The sequence below is a fragment of the Saccostrea cucullata genome, unplaced genomic scaffold (assembly GCF_032062105.1).
Source record: "Saccostrea cucullata isolate Sc308-1 unplaced genomic scaffold, CSIRO_AGI_Scuc_v1 ctg634, whole genome shotgun sequence".
Classification (NCBI taxonomy): Eukaryota; Metazoa; Mollusca; class Bivalvia; order Ostreida; family Ostreidae; genus Saccostrea; species Saccostrea cuccullata.
Window position 1 is genome coordinate 478100 of NW_026932503.1, and position 20783 is coordinate 498882.

The window sequence follows — 20783 nt, forward strand, 5'->3', positions numbered from 1 at the left end:
TTTTTTGTCTGTACCCTTGCACACAGGTAGAAGTAACTAGGCTACGACCGGTGTCAATTTCAGCGATACAGCACAAAAGAATGGTAATGAACTGAGGTGGAGGGGACTCTCCAATAATATGTGAAATGAACGTTACCGAAGTGACGTGACATTCATGTAGTTAATGACAAATAACCTCGTTTGTTACATTATGATTTCTTATATTACTGCCTTCAAACGCTTCATTGAAATGAATTTCATGTCAATAATTACTTTTTTTTTCAAAATTTTCTTATTATTAATTTACATATTATTACAAGCTTGAAATGTACGTTACCTACTCATATTCTGAGGCATTCGTATCTTTATAGTGGTGTTTGCGACATTTAACACAATGTGATTACATAGAGAATCTTTTTTTTTATAAACTGAATCAAAACAATGAATTTTTAGATGAATTTTAAGCTTTTTATTAAACAGAAATATATCTTGAAATGTACGTTACATTTACGTAGTTTTCTAAATCGGCATGGACATATGTTAAAAAAGATAGTAACTACAAAATCGAATTTTTCTACATGTACATGTTAGGTTCCAGTATCTATAAAAAATGACAAGATTCCAAACTGATCGCTCTAAACAAAACAGAGAGAAGAATTTAAAGCATATATTAAAAAAAAAGTTTTAAACATCTGGATTAAAAAGTAACCATTGTCTTTTGAAAGGAAAAATCAAACGCACGTTCGTATGCCGAGAAAATATGTTGCTGGCAGAGTTGGTAGGATGTGCTGGTGTTAAGATGAGCTATTCCAATTGTGATTTTAATGACTACATTTTTTTTTACATATCTTTTTGGACATTGAAGAAAGAGTAACGTACATTTCAAGCTACATTTCTGAATAAAATCACCCTCTGCTTTATCGTCTTGTCTTTATTCCATGTATTATAATTTGATGAAAAAAAATCTGGAAACAAAATCTTCAGATACTTTCTTTCAAAGGTAATTGATAGAAAAATTGTTTTCTTGAACTTCATTTTTTTAAAAAATCAGAGAGGCATTTGTGCCCTTATATTGAGAATGGGTGAGTAGTCAATACTGTAAACCAACTTTTAATCGTGTGCGAGAAATTTTCGAGTTTGCAACAGCCTCTTCATCGCGAATATTTCTCGCCGCCAACCAATACTTAAAAGGTCTTTCTGTCCATTTACAACAGATCGAAAAAAGGCCTGATTGCAAAACTTAATTGTCGCCAACTAGTTTACCCCTGGTAAATCGTGAAATAAAGTCGTCGCAAATAAAAGTTGGTTTACAGTAGTTTATTCTCCTTAACTGTAACAACAGTATAGAGAAGATACAAACATCGCAACATGAAGGACGCATAAGTGGAGCTGCATGGTAAAATGGATGTTTGCAACCGTTAAATCTGGGCAGTAATGGTCGCAAATACCGAATTAGAAGATAGTTTTTCCCATTTTAATGCATCCTATGCATTTTGTTTGATGTTTACGTCTTATTTTGTTTAGTTTTGTTATAAGAAATATGTCATGGAGTGTTATGGTTTTGCATTTGAAAATAACTCTATAAAGACATCACAATAAAAAGCTTTCTCTTGCATTAATACTGGTTTTATTGCCCTAAACATTGGTACAGTAGGCTATCAAAAGGTGTTTTACACTTAAAAGGAGTTATTCAAAGCATGAACTCTGTGCACAATTTAGCTGTATGGATTTATGGATTTTTTATCTTGAATACTGTTTGTTATCTCATTATGTTTCATATGAAACATCTCCTTATGTTTCATATGAAACCGGGAGGGGGGGGGGGGGGTGGTATCTAAATGGTTAAGTCTAATTCCCTTTTTTTTTTTTTGACATTTAAGTCTGATACTCAATAATCAGCAAAGAATGTGTGGACTTAACTGGCCAGAAAAAAGGACGTAAATTAAAGTTTTATAAAATGTTAGTTTTTTTCCCATCATATAAACCCGTGTATTCTTGATACATATGTGAATTTAAAATGCTCTATTATTGGTAAACTAAATAAACATCAAAGGCATGGTGCCTGAAGATTTCTTGAATATCAATAGATAATCAGGTTCACAAGTTTTTCATCGTCTGAATACATAGTCAGTGCATGTTTGTTGGCTGTTCTTAAGAAAACTGTAGTTGTATATTGAACAAAATAATGCCATATTAAAAGGAGAAGAGCCAACAAACGTGCGCTCATACTTAATTTTACAAAAAACATGTTCAAAACAAACTTCTTGCTTCCATTATAACACTTAAGGACTGCGATTGACCTGTTAAATATTACAATTCATCACGTGATGTCCACCTGCAAGTGTACTCGTGAAAACAGTTACATTGTATTCTTCAACCTGACCTTGATCTAAATCACGTCTTTTGGCGTATTTGGTTGCCGTTTTCAGAATTTAGCAAATAAAATGTTATTTTAATTTTGCGTGCTCTCACATTTAAAAAAAAATTCATATGACATTGCTGTAACATGCCAAACATGTATTCGAATTTTTGGAGAGAGAGAGGAATAGAGAGAAAGAGATGTCAAAAATGACGCCAATCAATAGCCCCGCCTTCTATTAATATTGATTACGTGACATAAAAACCTCTCCAGGTACATGTCAAATTCCGGAATACGACACTTATGTATTGTTGCTTCAATTTTGATTCATTTCAACAGGGTATTGTTTTTGTACAAATGCTCCACCTAATATAACCAAGTATATGTAGCTCTTTCCATTGCTTGTAATATATTTTGGATTCACTTCATTTACAGCTTGGTAAAAGAGTCGCAAAAAGATCCAAAATAGGGCGATAAGTCCATCCTTCTTTCATTTTGTAATGAATTGTTAAAATATTGAAGGCATTGAACTTCACCTAATAACTGCATCAGAGTTTGTCTGAACAAAGCTTCTAAGCTAATTACAATAGGATAGAGAATTACCTAATACAATATCAAGTTTCATATTCATGTCTACCTACATATATATAAGTTGTCTAGATGTTATCCTGTAATAATTACAACAATTTCAATGAACTTTGGTACTTATGTAACCAAAAGTCTCTGATGAGACTGTAGCTCTACTGGTCTGTACGTGTAACAAAGGAAAAGTAGCACTTGGATTTGAAACTTTGCAACAGGCAGCGATAAATAGAATTATGTATCTTAGTGTAGTCTACCTGTGTGCCAAATTTTATTAAAATCAGACCAAAATTGTTGGAGTAGCCTTTGAAAGGAATTTCACAGAAATTTCTATTTTTAGTATTTTTAGTTTGGCAACACCATTCATCAAAACCAAAAACCGATGCGCTAGTTTATGTTTCTTAGTGTATTCTACTTGTGTACCAAGTTATATTGAATAAAGACCAAAACTGTCGAAGGAGTAGCTAATTTCTCAAAAATTTCTATTTTAAGTAACCATGACAACACCGTTCATCAAAATCAAAAACTGATGCACTAGTTTATGTATCTTGTTTATTTAGTCTACTTGTGTGCCAAGTTATATTGAAATCAGACCAAAACTGTAGGAGGAGTAGCGTTTTAAAGGAATTTCTCAAAAAAATCTATTTTTAGTAACCATGGCAACACCGTTCATCAAAATTGAAAACCGCTGCAGTAGTTTATGTATCTTAGTGTATTCTACTCTTACAAAAAACTAAATTCTAGATTCCCAGGGTCAAGGTTCCAGAGTAAGAGTTAATATGGTTGTTATTCTGGATAACCAGTAGACAAACTGTTTGCATGATAATATAACACACAATTATCACAGACTATATACCGTATTTGGCCGAGTATAATACGCATTGATGTAAAATATGCACCCCCATTTTGAGTCTGAAACGGGGGGAAAAAACGCAGTTCGGATGTATTATACGCAACCGAAAAATTTACCAAGCAATGTTCTGAACTTTGAAAATTGTGGTAATTTGTTATGAAAATCGGCGCGAAGATTAAGTGTCAAAATTTTACAGAACACACTTTTTAGCTCACCTGAGCCGAAGGCTCAAGTGAGCTTTTCTGATCACATTTTGTCCGTCGTCTGTCCGTCTGTCCGTCTGTAAACTTTTCACATTTTCGACTTCTTCTCAAGAACCACTGGGTCAATTTTGATCAAACTTGGTACAAATCATCCTTAGGTGAAGGGAAATTTAAATTGTTAAAAGGAAGGGCCAAGTCTCCTCACAAGGGGAGATAATCAAGAAAAGACAAAAATAGGGTGGGGTCATTAAAAAATCTTCTTCTCAAGAACCACTTGGCCAGAAAAGTTGAAACTTAAGTGGAAGCATCCCGGGGTAGTGTAGATTCTAAATTGTTAAAATCATGACCCCCGGGGGTTGGGCGGGGCCACAATGGGGAATCAAAGTTTTACATAGGAATATATAGGGAAAATCTTTAAAAATCTTCTCAAGAACCACTGGGCCAGAAAAGCTGAAAATTATGTGGAAGCATCCTGGGGGTAGTGTAGATTCTTAATTGTTAAAATCATGACCCCCGGGGGTTGGGCGGGGCCACAATGGGGAATCAAAGTTTTACATAGAAATATATAGGAAAAATCTTTACAAATCTTCTTCTCAAGAACCACTGGGCCAGAAAAGATGAAAATTATGTGGAAGCATCCTGGGGGTAGTGTAGATTCTAAATTGTTAAAATAATGACTCCTGGGGGTTGGGCGGGGCCACAATGGGGAATCAAAGTTTTACATAGAAATATATAGGAAAAATCTTTACAAATCTTCTTCTCAAGAACCACTGGGCCAGAAAAGCTGAAACTTATGTGGAAGCATCCTGGGGTAGTGTAGATTCTAAATTGTTAAAATCATGACCCCCAGGGGTTGGGCGGGGCCACAATGGGAAATCAAATTTTTACATAGAATTATATAGGAAAAATCTTTACAAATCTTCTTCTTCTCAAGAACCACCGGGCCGGAAAAGCTGAATCTTATGTGGAAGTATCCCAGGGTAGTGTAGATTCTAAATTGTTAAAATCATGACCCCAAGGGTTTGGGCGAGGCCACAATGGGAAATCAAAGTTTTACATAAAAATATATAGGAAAAATCTTTGAAAATCTTCTTCTCAAGAACCACTGGGCCAGAAAAGCTGAAACTTATGTGGAAGCGTCTTGGGGTAGTGTAGATTCTAAATTGTTCTAATCATGACCCCCGGGGGTAGGGTGGGGCCACAATGGGGAATCAAAGATTTACAATGGGGAATCAAAGCATCCTTTGGTAGTATAGATTTCAGATTGTCTAAATTATGATCAGTGGGGTAGGGTGGGGTCACAATATGTATTACAAGGGGGAAATCTGGTAAAGAACGGAATGGTCAAAGCTTCTCAGGTGAGCGATGTGGCCCATGGGCCTCTTGTTTTAAATACATTTATAATTTTCTCTTATTCCTGAATTTCCACATCGTGGCAAACTTAAAGAAAATTATTTATTCCAATAAAGCACAAAATAATGTTGCGTAAAAGTATTAAAAGAGTTTATCATTTTTAGCTCACCTGAGCCGAAGGCTCAAGTGAGCTTTTCTGATCAAAATCTGTCCGTTGTCTGTCGTCGTCGTTGTCATTGTTGTCGTTAACTTTTCACATTTTCATCTTCTTCTCAAGAACCACTGGGCCAATTTCAACCAAACTTGGCACAGAGTATCCTTGGGTGAAGGGGATTCAAGTTTGTTCAAATGAAGGGCCACGCCCTTTTCCAAGGGGAGATAATCATGAATTTGTTAAAAAATAATTTTTTAAAAAATCTTCTTCTCCAGAACCGCTTGGCCAGGAAAGATGAAACTCATGTGGAAGCATCCTCAGGTAGTGTAGATTCAAGTTTGTTCAAATCATGACCCCCGGGGCAAGGGTGGGGCCAAAATGGCCGACCCTAGTTTTACATAGGAATATATAGGAAAAATCTTTAAAAATCTTCTTCTCCAGAACCACTGGGCCTGGAAAGATGAAACTCATGTGGAATCATCCTCAGGTAGTGTAGATTCAAGTGTGTTCAAATCATGACCCCCGGGGCTAGGGTGGGGCCAAAATGGCCGACCCAAGTTTTACATAGGGATATATAGGGAAACCTTTTAAAATCTTCTTTTCAAGTAACTCAAAGCTATGATTAGTGATATTTATATGGAATCATCCTCAGGTAGTGTAGATTCTAATTTGTTCAAATGATGAACGCCTGGAAGGGGGGGGGATAAATTCAAGCCCGATGTGCTCAGGTGAGCGCTGTGGCCCCTGGGCCTCTTGTTTTAAGCATACACTGATTTTTAATACGTTGCTATATTCTTTGATGAAATAATTTTATTTCAACAAAGCATGAGATATTGTTGCAAGTTTTAACAGTTGTCATATTTAATTTTGGTTCTAGGTAATCATGCTGAAAATTATGTTACAATACTTTAACAGGACATGAGATTGAAACATCAAAGTATTAAGAAGACTACGATTTTCCTCTTCTGAATCTTCGCAGATATCTTTTTTTTTTTTACAGAGCACGAATAAATGATAACACTTAAGTTTTAGCATGCTTCACATTTCATTTGTCAACTCTCAATCATTTAAACAAAAAGCCGATAAGTATAAGATAGGTAAAATTACATTTAGATCTAACAAGTGTTTAATTTGTCATAATCAACACACGATCACACTTACGAAAGGTCATAAACCGACCCCCAGTTTTTAACAAAGAAAATAATCAAAACAAATAGTGCTGGGACTTTGTACTCCCCACATGTAATTTTTGTGATGAGATCTTTCATTGAGTCTAAATATTTTTCAACATTCCATTAGACGTACAAATAATTTTGTAATCTTCTTAATCATGAAATTCTTATTCATATATATATTTTTGAATTTTCATAAAAAAAAAAAAATTCATTCCATAAGCTGCACCCTTATAATTCTAACCCTTAGTGGGGCCCTTGCTGACCGGTCAATTTTCTAGTTACAATTTTGAAGTCACACCCATCCTATTGTCTCTTATCTAGAAGTACTAGATATCTGCATTATAAAGTGAAACCTTGGTCATTGAACTTCTCATTAATTGTCTAAAGTGTTAAATAATTATTTGTATATATAAAGAAAACCAATAGGTAGGTATACAAAAACTGTAGAGTGATATTAATTGGACATTATAATTGTTCTGATAGTTCATTGCAAATAATAGGTAGATAAATATTTACTGAGGAGGATGGTGTGAACTATGCATGACGTTTGTAGAGTGTTTTTTATTTAAAGGGCAATAAGGCCAAAAGAAAAAATACTTTTGTTTCCTGTCCCCTAACCAAAAAAATGGGGTAGGTAGGGAAACAATTTTATTTTGAGAAAATATTTTATTTTCAAAACTCAATGAATGCAGAACATATAGCCTATATAATAACAAGAAAACAGTATGTTGACAGTTTACAAAGCAAGTTTGTTAATAAAGATTTATAAAGTAAAGGTATCCTGTTCACTTGTGATGTATTAGTTCTGTAAATATTGTTGGTCGACTTTAGTATTTCAAGAAAAAAAGCCCCCCAAAAATGAAATTGTAAAAAAAAACTTTTAGGGTTGGAGGGTAAAATGTAGGGTAGGTCAGGTGACAGGAAACGAGTGTATTTTATTTTGGCCTACCTGGTAATTGGAAATTCATGAAAGAAATGCCTACACCATTCAAGGTTTGTGGCATGTACAGTAAAGTTGAAAACAAGCAACCTTGACCCAAGGTTATACTTTTAAATTGGTCAAAGTCAACACCGCTTCTTGTCTTGAGAAACCCCCCTCCCCTTTCCAGTGGACTATCTGGCCTAGATACTGAGCCATCGGGATAAATAATTGATTAGTTTGCTTCATACCTTTCCAAGAATTTTTCACTCAAGTATTAGAGTGCCACCAATTTTTCTAGAAGGTTGCAAGTAAGAACCATACCTGATAAACAGTATGTAGAGAGGTTTCACCCTTGGGTAAAGGCTTTTCACTCTGCAGAGATCTTGAACTAATTAACCAGATAAAAGGTCATGCTTGAAGTACTTTGAGAGGCAATGCATAAAATTGTCAAACCTTTCAGTTGTACATACACAGTTAAATACTACAGTTGAACCTCAATCTCAAGATTGATATTTAATTAATTTTTATATATATTTAATAATTATTTTTTCTGCCAGATGGTAAAGGTATGAATGACCATTATACATGTTTGGAATTGAGCACGGTCATCAACCTAAGTGTTTATCTATAATTTGTATTGCTTCCTTATGATATATGATGCTACATCATTCCAGACTGTCATGGATGAATGTCTAACATGAAAGGGGGGAATGGCCGCAGTGCTGCAAGATGTAGAATGATCGACTTCTCAATGAAAAATGAGATCATACTTACTTTTCTAGCTTAGTTACCAGTATCTTGTTATTTTTAGCTCTACTAGTCAGAGACCAGAAGAGCTTATGCGATACTAATGCGTCCGTCGTCCCTCCGTCTGTCTGTCTGTAAACAATTTTTTGAAATGCTACTCCTCCTACAGTTTTGGTCCGATTTCAATATAACTTGGCACACAAGTAGACTACACTAAGAAACATAATTCTCTGCATCGGTTTTTGATTTCGATGAACGATGTTGCCGTGGTTACTGAAAATAGAAATTTCTGTGAAATTCTTTCAAAATGCTACTTCTCCTACAGTTTTGGTCCGATTTCAATATAACTTGGCACACAAGTAGACTCTTCTAAGATACATAATTCTGTGCATCGGTTTTTGATTTCGATGAACGATGTTGCCGTGGTTACGAAAAATAGAAATTTCTGTGAAATGCTTTCAAAATGCTACTCCTCCTACAGTTTTGGTCCGATTTCAGTATAACTTGGCACACAAGTAGACTACACTAATATGCATAATTCTCTGCATTGGTTTTTGATTTCTATGATTGATGTTGCCAAGGTTACTAAAAATAGAAATTTCTGTGAAATGCTTTCAAAATGCTACTCCTCCTACAGTTTTGGTCTGATTTCAATATAACTTGGCACACAAGTAGACTATACTAAGATACACAATTCTGTGCATCGGTTTTTGATTTCGATGAACGGTGTTGCTATGGTCACTAAAAATAAAAATTTCTGTGAAATTCTTTCAAAATGCTACTCCTCCTACAGTTTTAGCCTGATTTCAATATAACTTGGCACACAAGTAGACTACACTAAGATACATAATTCTGTGTATCGGTTTTTGATTTCGATGAACGATGTTGCCGTGGTTACTAAAAATAGAAATTTCTTTGAAATTCTTTCAAAATGCTACTTCTCCTACAGTTTTAGTCTGATTTCAATATAACTTGGCACACAAGTAGACTACACTAAGATACACAATTCTGTGTATCGGTTTTTGATTTCGATGAACGGTGTTGCCGTGGTTACTAAAAATAGAAATTTCTGTGAAATTCTTTCAAAATGCTACTCCTCCTTCAGTTTTAGTCTGATTTCAATATAACTTGGCACAAAAGTAGACTACACTAAGATACACAATTCTGTGTATCGGTTTTTGATTTCGATGAACGGTGTTGCCGTGGTTACTAAAAATAGAAATTTCTGTGAAATTCTTTCAAAATGCTACTCCAAATACAATTTTAGTTTGATTATAATATAAATGTGGCATGCAAGTAGACTGCACTAAGAACATAAAGAGACTTAATCAAGGATCATTATTCTATTTATTGCTGTTGAAAAGTTTCAATTTCCAACTGCTTAAGTACTTTTCTCTTCCTTTGCTATAAGTGCAAACCAGTAGAGCTTCAGTCTCGACAGAGACTTAAATACATTTATAATTTTCTCTTATTCCTGAATTTCCACATCGCGGCAAACTTAGAGAAAATTATTTATTCCAATAAAGCACAAAATAATGTTGCGTAAAAGTATTAAAAGAGTTTATCATTTTTTTAAGCATACACTGATTTTTAATACGTCGCTATATTCTTTGATGAAATAATTTTATTTCAACAAAGCATGAGATATTGTTGCAAGTTTTAACAATTGTCATATTTAATTTTGGTTCTAGGTAATCATGCTGAAAATTATGTTGCAATACTTTAACAGGACACGAGATTGAAACATCAAAGTATTAAGAAGACTACGATTTTCCTCTTCTGAATCTTCGCGGATATCTTGTTTTTTTTTTTACAGAGCACGAATAAATGATAACACTTAAAAGTTTTAGCATGCTTCATATTTCATTTGCCAACTCTCAATCATTTAAACAAAAAGCCGATAAGTATAAGATAGGTAAAATTACATTTAGATCTAACAAGTGTTTAATTTGTCGTAATCAACACACGATCACACTTACGAAAGGTCATAAACCGACCCCCGGTTTTTAACAAAGAAAATATATCATCAAAACAAATAGTGCTAGGACTTTTATACTCCCCACATGTAATTTTTGTGATGAGATCTTTCATTGAGTCTAAATACTTTTCAACCTTCCATTAGTACAAATAATTTTGTAATCTTCTTAATCATGAAATTCTTATTCATATATATTTTTGAATTTTTATTAAAAAAAATTGCATTCCGTAAACTGCACCCTTATAATTCTAACCCTTGATGGGGCCATTGCTGACCGGTCAATTTTCTATTTACAGTTTTGAAGTCACACCCATCCTATTGTCCTAAAAGTACTTGACACTTGTTTTATAAAGTGAAAGCTTGGTCATTGAACTGATCATTTGTCTAAAGTGTTAAATAATTATTTGTATATATATATAAAGAAAACCAATAGGTATGTATACAAGAACTGTAGATTGATATTAATTGGACATTATAATTGTGATATTAATTGGACATTATAATTGTTCTGATAGTTCATTGCAACTAATAGGTAGATAAATATTTACTGAGGAGGATGGTGTGAACTATACATGATGTTTGTGGAGTGTTTTTTTAAGGGCAATAAGGCCAAAAGAAAAAATACTTTTGTTTCCTGTCCCCTAACCAAAAAAAAAATAGGGTAGGTAGGTAGGAAAAAAAATTTATTTTGAGAAAATATTTTATTTTCAAAACTCAATGAATGCAGAACATATAGCATATATAATAACAAGAAAACAGTATGTTGACAGTTTACAAAGCAAGTTTGTTAATAAAGATTTATAAAGTAAAGGTATCCTGTACACTTGTGATGTATTAGTTCTGTAAATATTGTTGGTCGACTTTAGTATTTCAAGAAAAAAAGCCCCCCAAAATTGAAATTGTAAAAAAAAACTTTTAGGGTTGGAGGGTAAAATGTAGGGCAGGAAACGAGTATATTTTATTTTGGCCTACCTGGTAATTGGAAATTCATGAAAGAAATGCCTACACCATTCAAGGTTTGTGGCATGTACAGTAAAGTTGAAAACAAGCAACCTTGACCCAAGGTTATACTTTTAAAAAGGTCAAAGTCAACACAGTTTCTTGTCTTGAGAAAATCACCCCTCCCCTTTCCAGTGGACTATCTGGCCTAGATACTGAGCCATTGGGATAAATAATTGATTAGTTTGCTTCATACCTTTCCAAGAATTTTTCACTCAAGTATTAGAGTGCCACCAATTCTTCTAGAAGGTTGCAAGTAAGAACCATACTTGATAAACAGTATGTAGAGAGGTTTCACCCTTGGGTAAAGGCTTTTCACTCTGCAGAGATCTTGAACTAATTAACCAGATAAAAGGTCATGGTTAAAGTACTTTGAGAGGCAATGCCTAAAATTGTCAAACCTTTCAGTACATACACAGTTAAATACTACAGTTGAAATTCAATCTCAAGATTGATATTTAATTAATTTTTATATATATTTAATAATTATTTTTTCTGCCAAATGGTAAAGGTATGAATGACCATTTATATGTATTTGGAATGTGAGTATGGTCGTCAACCTAAGTGTTTATCTATAATTTGTATTGCTTCCTTATGATATATGATGCTGCATCATTCCAGACTGTCATGAATGAATGTCTAACATGAAAGGGGGGAATGGCCGCAGTGCTGCAAGATATAGAATAATCAACTTCTCAATGAAAAATGAGATCATACTTGCTTTTCTAGCTTAGTTACCGGTCAAACTTGTAATTTTTTTTTTAATAAAATGGTTTTATTAGGCAGTTTTATACATTTTATAAATTTAATATGGGTTGAAAAATCAAAAAAAGTTTTATAAAATGTGCAGGGTTAAAAATATTGAATATTTATAAGGATATGCATCTTCAAAAATAATCTTACTCAAAATCTAAATGTTCTAAAAATCTACAATTTGCTTACACCCGGTAATAGAATTTATACCAAATCTTTATGATTACCATCTTTGACAATTACTCAACCCAGTGCTTACCATATATTGCTTAAATTTTCACCAATTCTTGATTTATTTCGCCAGCACCTGTAAGAGAATTTTCCTTAATAGAGAATAATTCCATGTTATGGACCAAAAGTTCATTCTCCCCTTAGTCAGAAATAGGGATGGAAAATTAATGAATGCTTTGATCAAACAATCATTCTTGTCAATTTGTCAAATGATTTCATATAATGATTCAAGACATCCTTTGAGCATTATCCTATTCATTTGACAATGTGCTGTCTATAGAACATTGAGAATTTTGATGAGTATTACATGAGATCATATAGAATTAGAAACTGTATGCTGATAAAGTTCAAATTTATAAGAGTTTTAATGGTTGTTATATGGTCTATATAAATTTTCTGATTCCTTGTGGACTGCACAATTTGATATTTTTCACTCAAATTTACATGCATACTGTGAAATCACTAATATTTGTGGGGGGTTTAATTTTCATTGTTTATGGGGTATGCAGAGACCCACAAATTCATGACCACCACAAAATATAAAAATAAGTATTACTACTGAAAACTTCTCCAGTCACCAAATCAAATTCCCACATATCAATAATTTTCAAACCTGGAAAATTTGCCCCCTTGAAAATATGTGATTTAATTTATAGTTATACTGACTTACTGTATTCCCCATGTTTATGATCTAGAATCAACTGTTTTTTTAAATTCGTGACTCCTGGTGTAAAGATGGTCAATAGGATACATGTATGTGATATTTCAATCCTGATTTCATTACAGAGACCCTGTCTGAAGCGGTGAAGATTCTAAAGGGAGAGTATGTTATTCAGGCCCTGGAGGAACACAAGATGGACAAAGCCCTCATCTTCTGTCGGACCAAGCTGGACTGTGACAACCTAGAAAAGTACCTCCAACAGCGGGGCGGAGGTAGGGAACCACTTCTAGATACACCCACGATTCTGTTTTATTTCTCGCACAATCTGATAAAAATAAATTATGATTTCTACAGCAGGATACAGTCCACCTTGCACAGCTACTGTAGAATTCTGTTAATCAGATTGTCTCCCTAGTTTATATTTAGCTGCAGAACTGTAGCTCTCCGAAAAAATATTTTGACAGACCAGAGAGCTACAGTGCCACCCACTGAAAAAACTGTATATTTATTGTGCACAAAAAAGTGCACTGTTTATCAATTTATTTCTCCATGTTTCTGAAACTATCATCTCAAAATATTACTAACCGTGTGTTTCTAAAATATTCTCTCACTGTTTCCACAACAAAACATTACTTATAATTGTTGTAGATAGCCTTCCTGGCCCTGAAATCGAGATCATCAAAATTTTCGTCTATTATACTGCCATTTTGGTTTGCAAGATAATTCGGCCTAATGCACTTTGTGTAGATGTCAACTGCGAAAGAACTTGATAGAGGAGTATACTGAATTTTTTTAAAATCTAATTTTTTTGCAATTGAGGTAAGAATTTGGAAGAATTAATTCAAAACCAAGCACAACTTTTTGTTTGTTTTTTCCAATGGGTGGCACTGTAGCTCTCCGGTTTGTCAATATATTTTCGGAGAGCTACAGTTCTGCAGCTAGTTTATATTCTACAGCAAAAGTATGCATCATCAGTTGACCAGTTTGTCTATCACTTTTTGTCCCCAGCTTTCACAGAGTGGGGAATATTAATTTTGGTCTGTCTGTCCATCTGAATTTCTGTCTGTCTGCAACACTTTCTTTTCTGCACAATATCTCAAGAAGCTTTTGAGCTTTTGTAATGAAATTTTACACATCTCCCTATGGCCTAAGGAAGACTCCTATTTATTTTAAGGTCAAAAGGTCAAGGTCATTATTAATAAATTCCTTTGTTTTAACACTCATTTCTGCAAGATATTTTGATATCTCGAGAAGTCTTTGAGCTTTTGCAGTGAAATTTTATACATCTCCTATGGCCTAAGGAAGACCCCTTTTTATTTCAAGAACCAAAGGTTAAGGTTGTAAATTCATATATTCTGTCTGTGTGTAAAACTTTCATTTCCAATCAATATCTCAAGAAGTTTTTGAGCTGAACCAGAAGTAAAGTGTCTTAACCCCCCCCCCCACCCCCCACCCCCACCTCCACCCCTTAGATCTGCACATGCTCTTCCTTTTTCCACAAGTGGGGGGCACAGATTCTCTTATAACTTGTTATTGTACAATTACCACCAGCGTACCAAGTTTGGGGTGGAGGATGTAGGAGTTACCTTGTTGGTCTGTCTATCTGTATAGTTGTCCATTATTCTGTGCAATCTTATCCAATAATTTTGTGGACTAGTTTTAGGTCACTTGAAAAAATTATAAATTGAATTTGCATGTCCAGTTTATAATATTCAAATTTGAGAAAAATTATATGAATAAACTCAGACTTTAAACAGAAATGCCCTTTGGGAGTTTGTTGAAAACTTTTTAACTATGAGATTATTTTTCAGAAATTGTAGAATATCAGTCAGGGCCATTGGGTTCATACACCCTTTTTTCTCAGCAATTTGAAAGCATGGCAGCTATTTCTAGTAAATTATTATACCCCTGCTTTGAAGGATTGGGGGGATACTGTTTTACCCTTGTGAGTCTGTCAGTCTGTCTGTAACAAATGTTTGGTCGCAGTTATCTCAGCAAGTGCTAAATTGCAGATGCTTGAAATTTAAGCACATTCTTCACTGAGGCATGGTGGTATTCATTTTTGTCAAATCCGTTGTCAACTTCCTGTTTATCAGTGCATCTGTCCATACCATACATAACATTTGTTGCAGTTTTCTCAACAACTACTCATTGCAAATGCTTGAAATTTTAGTATATTCTTTGCTGAGGCATGCCATATGCTGGGATTCATTTTTGTTCAAATCTAATGTCAACTTTTTGTTTATCCATGCGTCTGCCCATTACTGAACTGTGTGTATTAAAATGATAGTGTATATTCACATCAGAGCAGAGCAGGGGTATTGCAAGTAAGCATTGGCTCACAGACTTCTTGTGTTTTTTCACAACGTGCAAAAGCAGCAAAAATCGTTAATTTCTTCTTTATTCCTTTGTGTCTGCAACTGCCTTTCTTGAGATGTCCCAAAGCACTGGAACGCCATACAATTCCTTATTTTAATTGCATTCAGACATCTTATTTAAATTACTTTTTCAATTTGAATTTCTGTGATCAATTTAATTAGTACTAGTTAGATACCTTGGGATTTAAAAAGAAATTAGATGATGCAGAGTTTGGGGGGAAAAAATCGTGAGAACTGTGAATCGGCAGAAAAATTTAAGTTTTGTTAGGAAGGAAAATTCAGTAGAAAGAATGCAAGAAGAGAATATGTAAATTTAACATTTGAATTTTACTTCACACAAGTGAATATTGACTGGGCAAAAGTTGTTAAAAAATTATGAATCAATTTCATTCTTTTTATGGGAGCCCCTCAAAAAACTTTGAATAGTCTTGTAGAAATTAACTGTGGGATATTATAATAAGACCAAAAAAAGGGAGGGTTCACTGTCAGGTTGAAAAATTGCAAAAGAAATATTGCTGATAAAAGCATTATTATTTCTTTTATTGTAGAAATTTTGAAAAATCTTACAAATGAAAAATTATTTTACATCTTTCATCAAAAAAGGTTTTAAAAAAGAAGTAGAGTGTGCACCATTAATTAGGGTTGGCCAGGAAAGCTGAGACATAATATTTTCAAAACCTTACAAGGAATCATACAGAAAATTCAATTATTTCTGCTGATGAAAAAAACCAACTAGCTGTTTTCAAACCTGTTATAAATTTTTTTCATAAACAAGTATTTTACATGGTAATCTGTATCTACCACATCGGGAATTAGGCCTGATAAGTTTGTTAGCTTTAACACGTGCTTCATGATCAGTTGTTTCGTTTTACAGGCAAGTACTCGTGTGTTTGTTTACATGGCGACAGAAAGCCACAGGAAAGGAAAGCAAATTTACAGAAGTTTAAGGTAATGAAAATAGGAGTGTGAATGCATGAAACTGATATGATAGGTATTAAATGCTAGTCTAGAGTACGTACATTTACAGCAAACATGCCTATAGTGAACACCCCTACGAAGTGAATCCTTACAGCAAAGTTAATTTCATTCCCCACGACTTTGAAATATATTGTAAGCTTATTGGATATAATGAAGAGCTTATATCGAAGCAAAATCATCCGCCCTGGGCACTTCATTATTATGGTATACAGGGTTATTTTCGCACCATGTTATTTTCGCCCTTTCACATTTGGAAACAAGTTTGCACTGTTTCAAATTCACTCAAAAAGATTTTTGTTTAAGATATTATACTGTTTACTTTGAATTCATACCATTTTAAATTCACCCACTTTCGACGAGGTCGAAAGGGGCGAAAATTAAACAGGGCCGAAAATTTCCCTGTATACAGTAATGATATGTTTTACTGTGTATAGGCATTAGAGATTTCTCTGTATGTAATTAATTGTAGCACAAGGCGAGTGACAAAAAATGTATAGATCTGTATATATTGTATAACCTTACACCTTAAGCACGTGTCCATTGTATTTGTATATTTAGCATTCACAATCATCTTGGGAAAACCAAGTATGATCCAAAGAGATTGCTAGGATTTTAATGAAAAGTTTGCATGTTACATTGAGCAAGGGTATCTCTAGCAGATTTTTGAAGTTCTTGGGAAGCAATTTATCTACTGTAGATCACTAAATTTTTGGGACACCTTAATTTCGTAAGATAGTAACTCTTCATAAATGAGACAAAATTTTCATGACATGTGGATATTGCTATGCATAATCCTAAGGAATACTTAAATTCAATCGTGAGAATGAAAGTTTTGTGAAAACATTGTCTGGTGCAATTACGTGAAAATAAAGTTCTCACGAATAAAAAGTGATATACATTATCAGTAAATTGGAAACCCGTCTATAAATCCTTTACACTTTTTATTATACTCAGGTGACTGTTCAGGCCCTGTGGCCTCTATTTATAAAAAATGATGAAGGAAATGGAAAATTTCTTGTTAGAAATGTATTTTCCAAGCAACCTTGATTGTAATACTGTAGATCACTTAATTTTCGTGACACCTTATTTTCGCAAGATAGTCATTGACTCTTTATAAGCGAGACAAAATTTTCACGAATTATGGTCATAATTTGCTCTATATAAACTTAAGGAATACTATTAAACATGAGAATGAAATTTTCGCGAGCATATTGTCTTGCGTAATTACGCGAAAATAAAGTTCTCGCGAATAAATAGTGATTTACAGTATTTTATACAGCTCTGTTTGAGAAAAGATGCTAATGCACTTTTCATTAACAGGTACACTACATTCCTTTTTTATGGAATTGAATGAGTCACAAAGCATGAAAGTCTACTACATGTTTTACAATTCGATGGCAACACATGGTTTTCATGTATTTATTGCATAATATTTACTTAGTCACTGGAAAATCGATAGAGCTTCTTTTTTTACTTTATAAGGCCGATATTGAAAGATTATATTCCAAAGAAACTGCTCCATGCTCACTTTTAATATTGAGGTTGTTTTAGATGATTATTAGTTGCTTCTAATACAATACAAATGCGTTGACGTTTGCATGTACATTCATAAAAACATTTTTATGGTATTGAGGGGTACGCAACATGATTATTGTGCATCCTGTATACTGCTGTCTAAAATTGTAGGTGCACATGATGCGAAAATACACTCAATGCTTTATCGACATGATAGCACCTATGCTGCTTTGAACAATGACTCAGGCCGATGTATTATAAGGTGATATAAGGCTTCATAAAGCACATTTGTAAAGATTAGCTTGGAAATGAATGATTAATTATCATTTTCAATATTGCTTTCATAAATCTCAAGAATGAATTGAAAGTGAGTTTCCAAGGGACAATTAAAGTTGCCCTTTATTTTAAGGTCACCTGAGTGACTCAGGTGATCTATTCCTATCTGCTTTTGTACATCATGCATTGACATTTAAATATTTTCAGCTTCTTCTCTGAAACCAATATACAAATTTTTTGCCCCAGGGTCAGTGGTTCCTATGGGGTGGGGTACTACTGGTTATATAGTGGCAATGCATTTTTTCTCTGTTCCTCAGATGCCTCTGGGTATTAATTAACCAAAGTAAGCAATATGCTAAGCACTTAGTTATCAATGGTGCTTCTTTCAAAATTATGAATTTCATGGCTCTGGTTTAAAACACAAACCAAATTCAATTGTTGGAAAGTTGTTTCATGATACTCAGGTGACCTATAAGGCCCTGGGCCTCTTGTCAACACAACTGAGTAGCCCTTGATGCATTACGACACATTCATCAGTGGGTAAAGTAAACAGGTAATTTACACGCAAATTTATACGGATGTCAGAAAATCCAGTGGTCTTGTTCTGATTGCATATTGGTTCCCTTGAGGCACTGCTATTCATTATTTAAAAAAAAACAAACATGTCATTGTATTGATAATGGGAAATATTTGTAAAAAAAAAAAACAAACAACCAACAACAACAAATTTTTGTCTTAGTATGCTTAAAATAAGACTGTCCAAAGTTAATTTTATGTTTAATATCACCCACAGGTACAACTTTCAGAGAAAATGTCATTTGGAAAAATAATCTTTCTTTTCCTCCTGTTTGCTTTTACTTTGGGTATTACTAACTTAAAGTAAAAACGGCATTCCATAGTAATGAACAAGATTTAGTGCCCTTTAGGACCCATATCTGTGACTTTAAGATGAAATATATTGTGAAAGTAACACATATTGCAAAAAACATTAATGATGGAGCTAAATTGTCAGTCCTGGGCACTTTTTTATAAGTATTTTACTATTACAATATTAAGTCATTATACCTTCATGAGCTTTTCATAAATTAGATACAGTATTAATTAAGACCTATGGTATTTTCTTTTTAAACAGGATAATAAAGTGAAGTACCTGATCTGTACAGATGTAGCAGCTAGGGGCATTGACATCAGTGGTTTACCATACGGTAGGGAAACGTTATGAAGTACATGTATTTAATCCTGCAATGGCAGATTAAGTTTTATTGTTTTTTTAAATAAGTTCAAATACGAGGGCCGTTCAAAAATTACGCGGACTGTGCTATTATTTACTCTTACAGACGTCATATAGTTATAAAATTTCACAGAAATATGTATCTTAAAGATTCCAATAAATTTTGGGCAAAATTTCTGTATTTTAAAAAAATTCTACTAAAATTATCGGTATGTTGATATTGTTGATGGAGAGGTACGGCACACGACAAAAAAATTGAAGCAAAAGCATGCGGATTCAAAAATTTAACTCATTGATTTTCTAAAATTCGTGATATTTTTCAACAATTTTCTCAAATGTACCTTTAAATTGTTCTATTATTATGTACTTAGATTTTGGACGTAATATTTAAGTACTAACAGAAATATAGTGATTTTTCTCTGATGCGATTCCCGTGAAAACGACTGTGAAAATGACGTTTCCTGAATTGACGGCGCACCAAACTTTTGTTAAAATATGTGTAATGCTCGAGATATCGGCAGCATAGATCCAAAATATACATAATAAAACATGTAGTAAACTAGGCTACTCGTGACATTTGCCCACAAATAGCAAATTGAAATTTTAGACAGTTAGACCTCTGTAAAAAGGCTATACGGGAGAACGGGAAGAAGATTATAGACGAAAAGTTAACTTTATCCGGACTGTAAAGAACGTGATTGAGAGTCACCAATATCACACTATATCTCATATGTAGTTTTTATATGCCCGTCTTATGTTATAGGCTTCATGTCCGTCTGTCTGTCCGTCTGTCCGTCCGTCCGTCTGTCCGTCCGTCCGTCTGTTAGCTTTTCTCGTGTCCGGCTCATAACTTGAATACTATAAGGCCTAGAGTTATCAAACTTTGTCAGCTGATACATCTTGGGTAGAAGGTGTGTCGCGCACAAAAAGTAGGTCGCTCTGACCTATAATTAAAAAGTTATAGCCAAATATGGAAAAATCCTGTCCGGTCCATAACTTGAAAACTATTAGACTTAGAATCATCAAACTTGGCCACTTCATGCATCTTAGGTAGAGGGTGTGTCGCGACCTATTTCAAGGTTACTGTGACCTTTAATTTAAGTGAAATTTAAAAAAAAAAATGTCTTTTTTTCTCTTCATTTACACACTCCAAAAAATGTAAAAGTATTGCACTATCCTTATTAGAAAAATGTTAAATCAAGAAAAATACTTATTTTTTTTTAGCATATACTTGACAGCAATCTATAACAAATGTAATGTATGTTAAAGAAATTCCACCACTCCCATGAGTTTAATTATCAAGCACTGGTCAAGAAGAATTTTGATAACAGAAAATTGCATGTCAAATTAGAGAGAGAAATTAATGAGTTTAGTGTGAGGAAGAGCATCAGTGCTATCTATATCCCTTGAGTATTGGGCCAAATGGGTAATCCTGTTGGATTAAAAATAGCTCTTG

At 33.8% G+C, this 20783-nt stretch overlaps 1 protein-coding gene across 2 annotated transcripts in view; it reads left to right on the forward strand.

Moving 5' to 3' along the window:
* Positions 1-20783, forward strand: part of LOC134235306 (ATP-dependent RNA helicase Ddx1-like) — a 135763-nt gene that overhangs the window by 87482 nt on the left and 27498 nt on the right. For both annotated transcript variants that reach the window (XM_062717435.1, XM_062717436.1), the window contains 3 exons: positions 13075-13221; positions 16202-16275; positions 19229-19301. In XM_062717435.1, coding sequence (XP_062573419.1) covers positions 13075-13221; positions 16202-16275; positions 19229-19301 — 294 coding nt within the window. The remainder of the gene's footprint in view (positions 1-13074; positions 13222-16201; positions 16276-19228; positions 19302-20783) is intronic.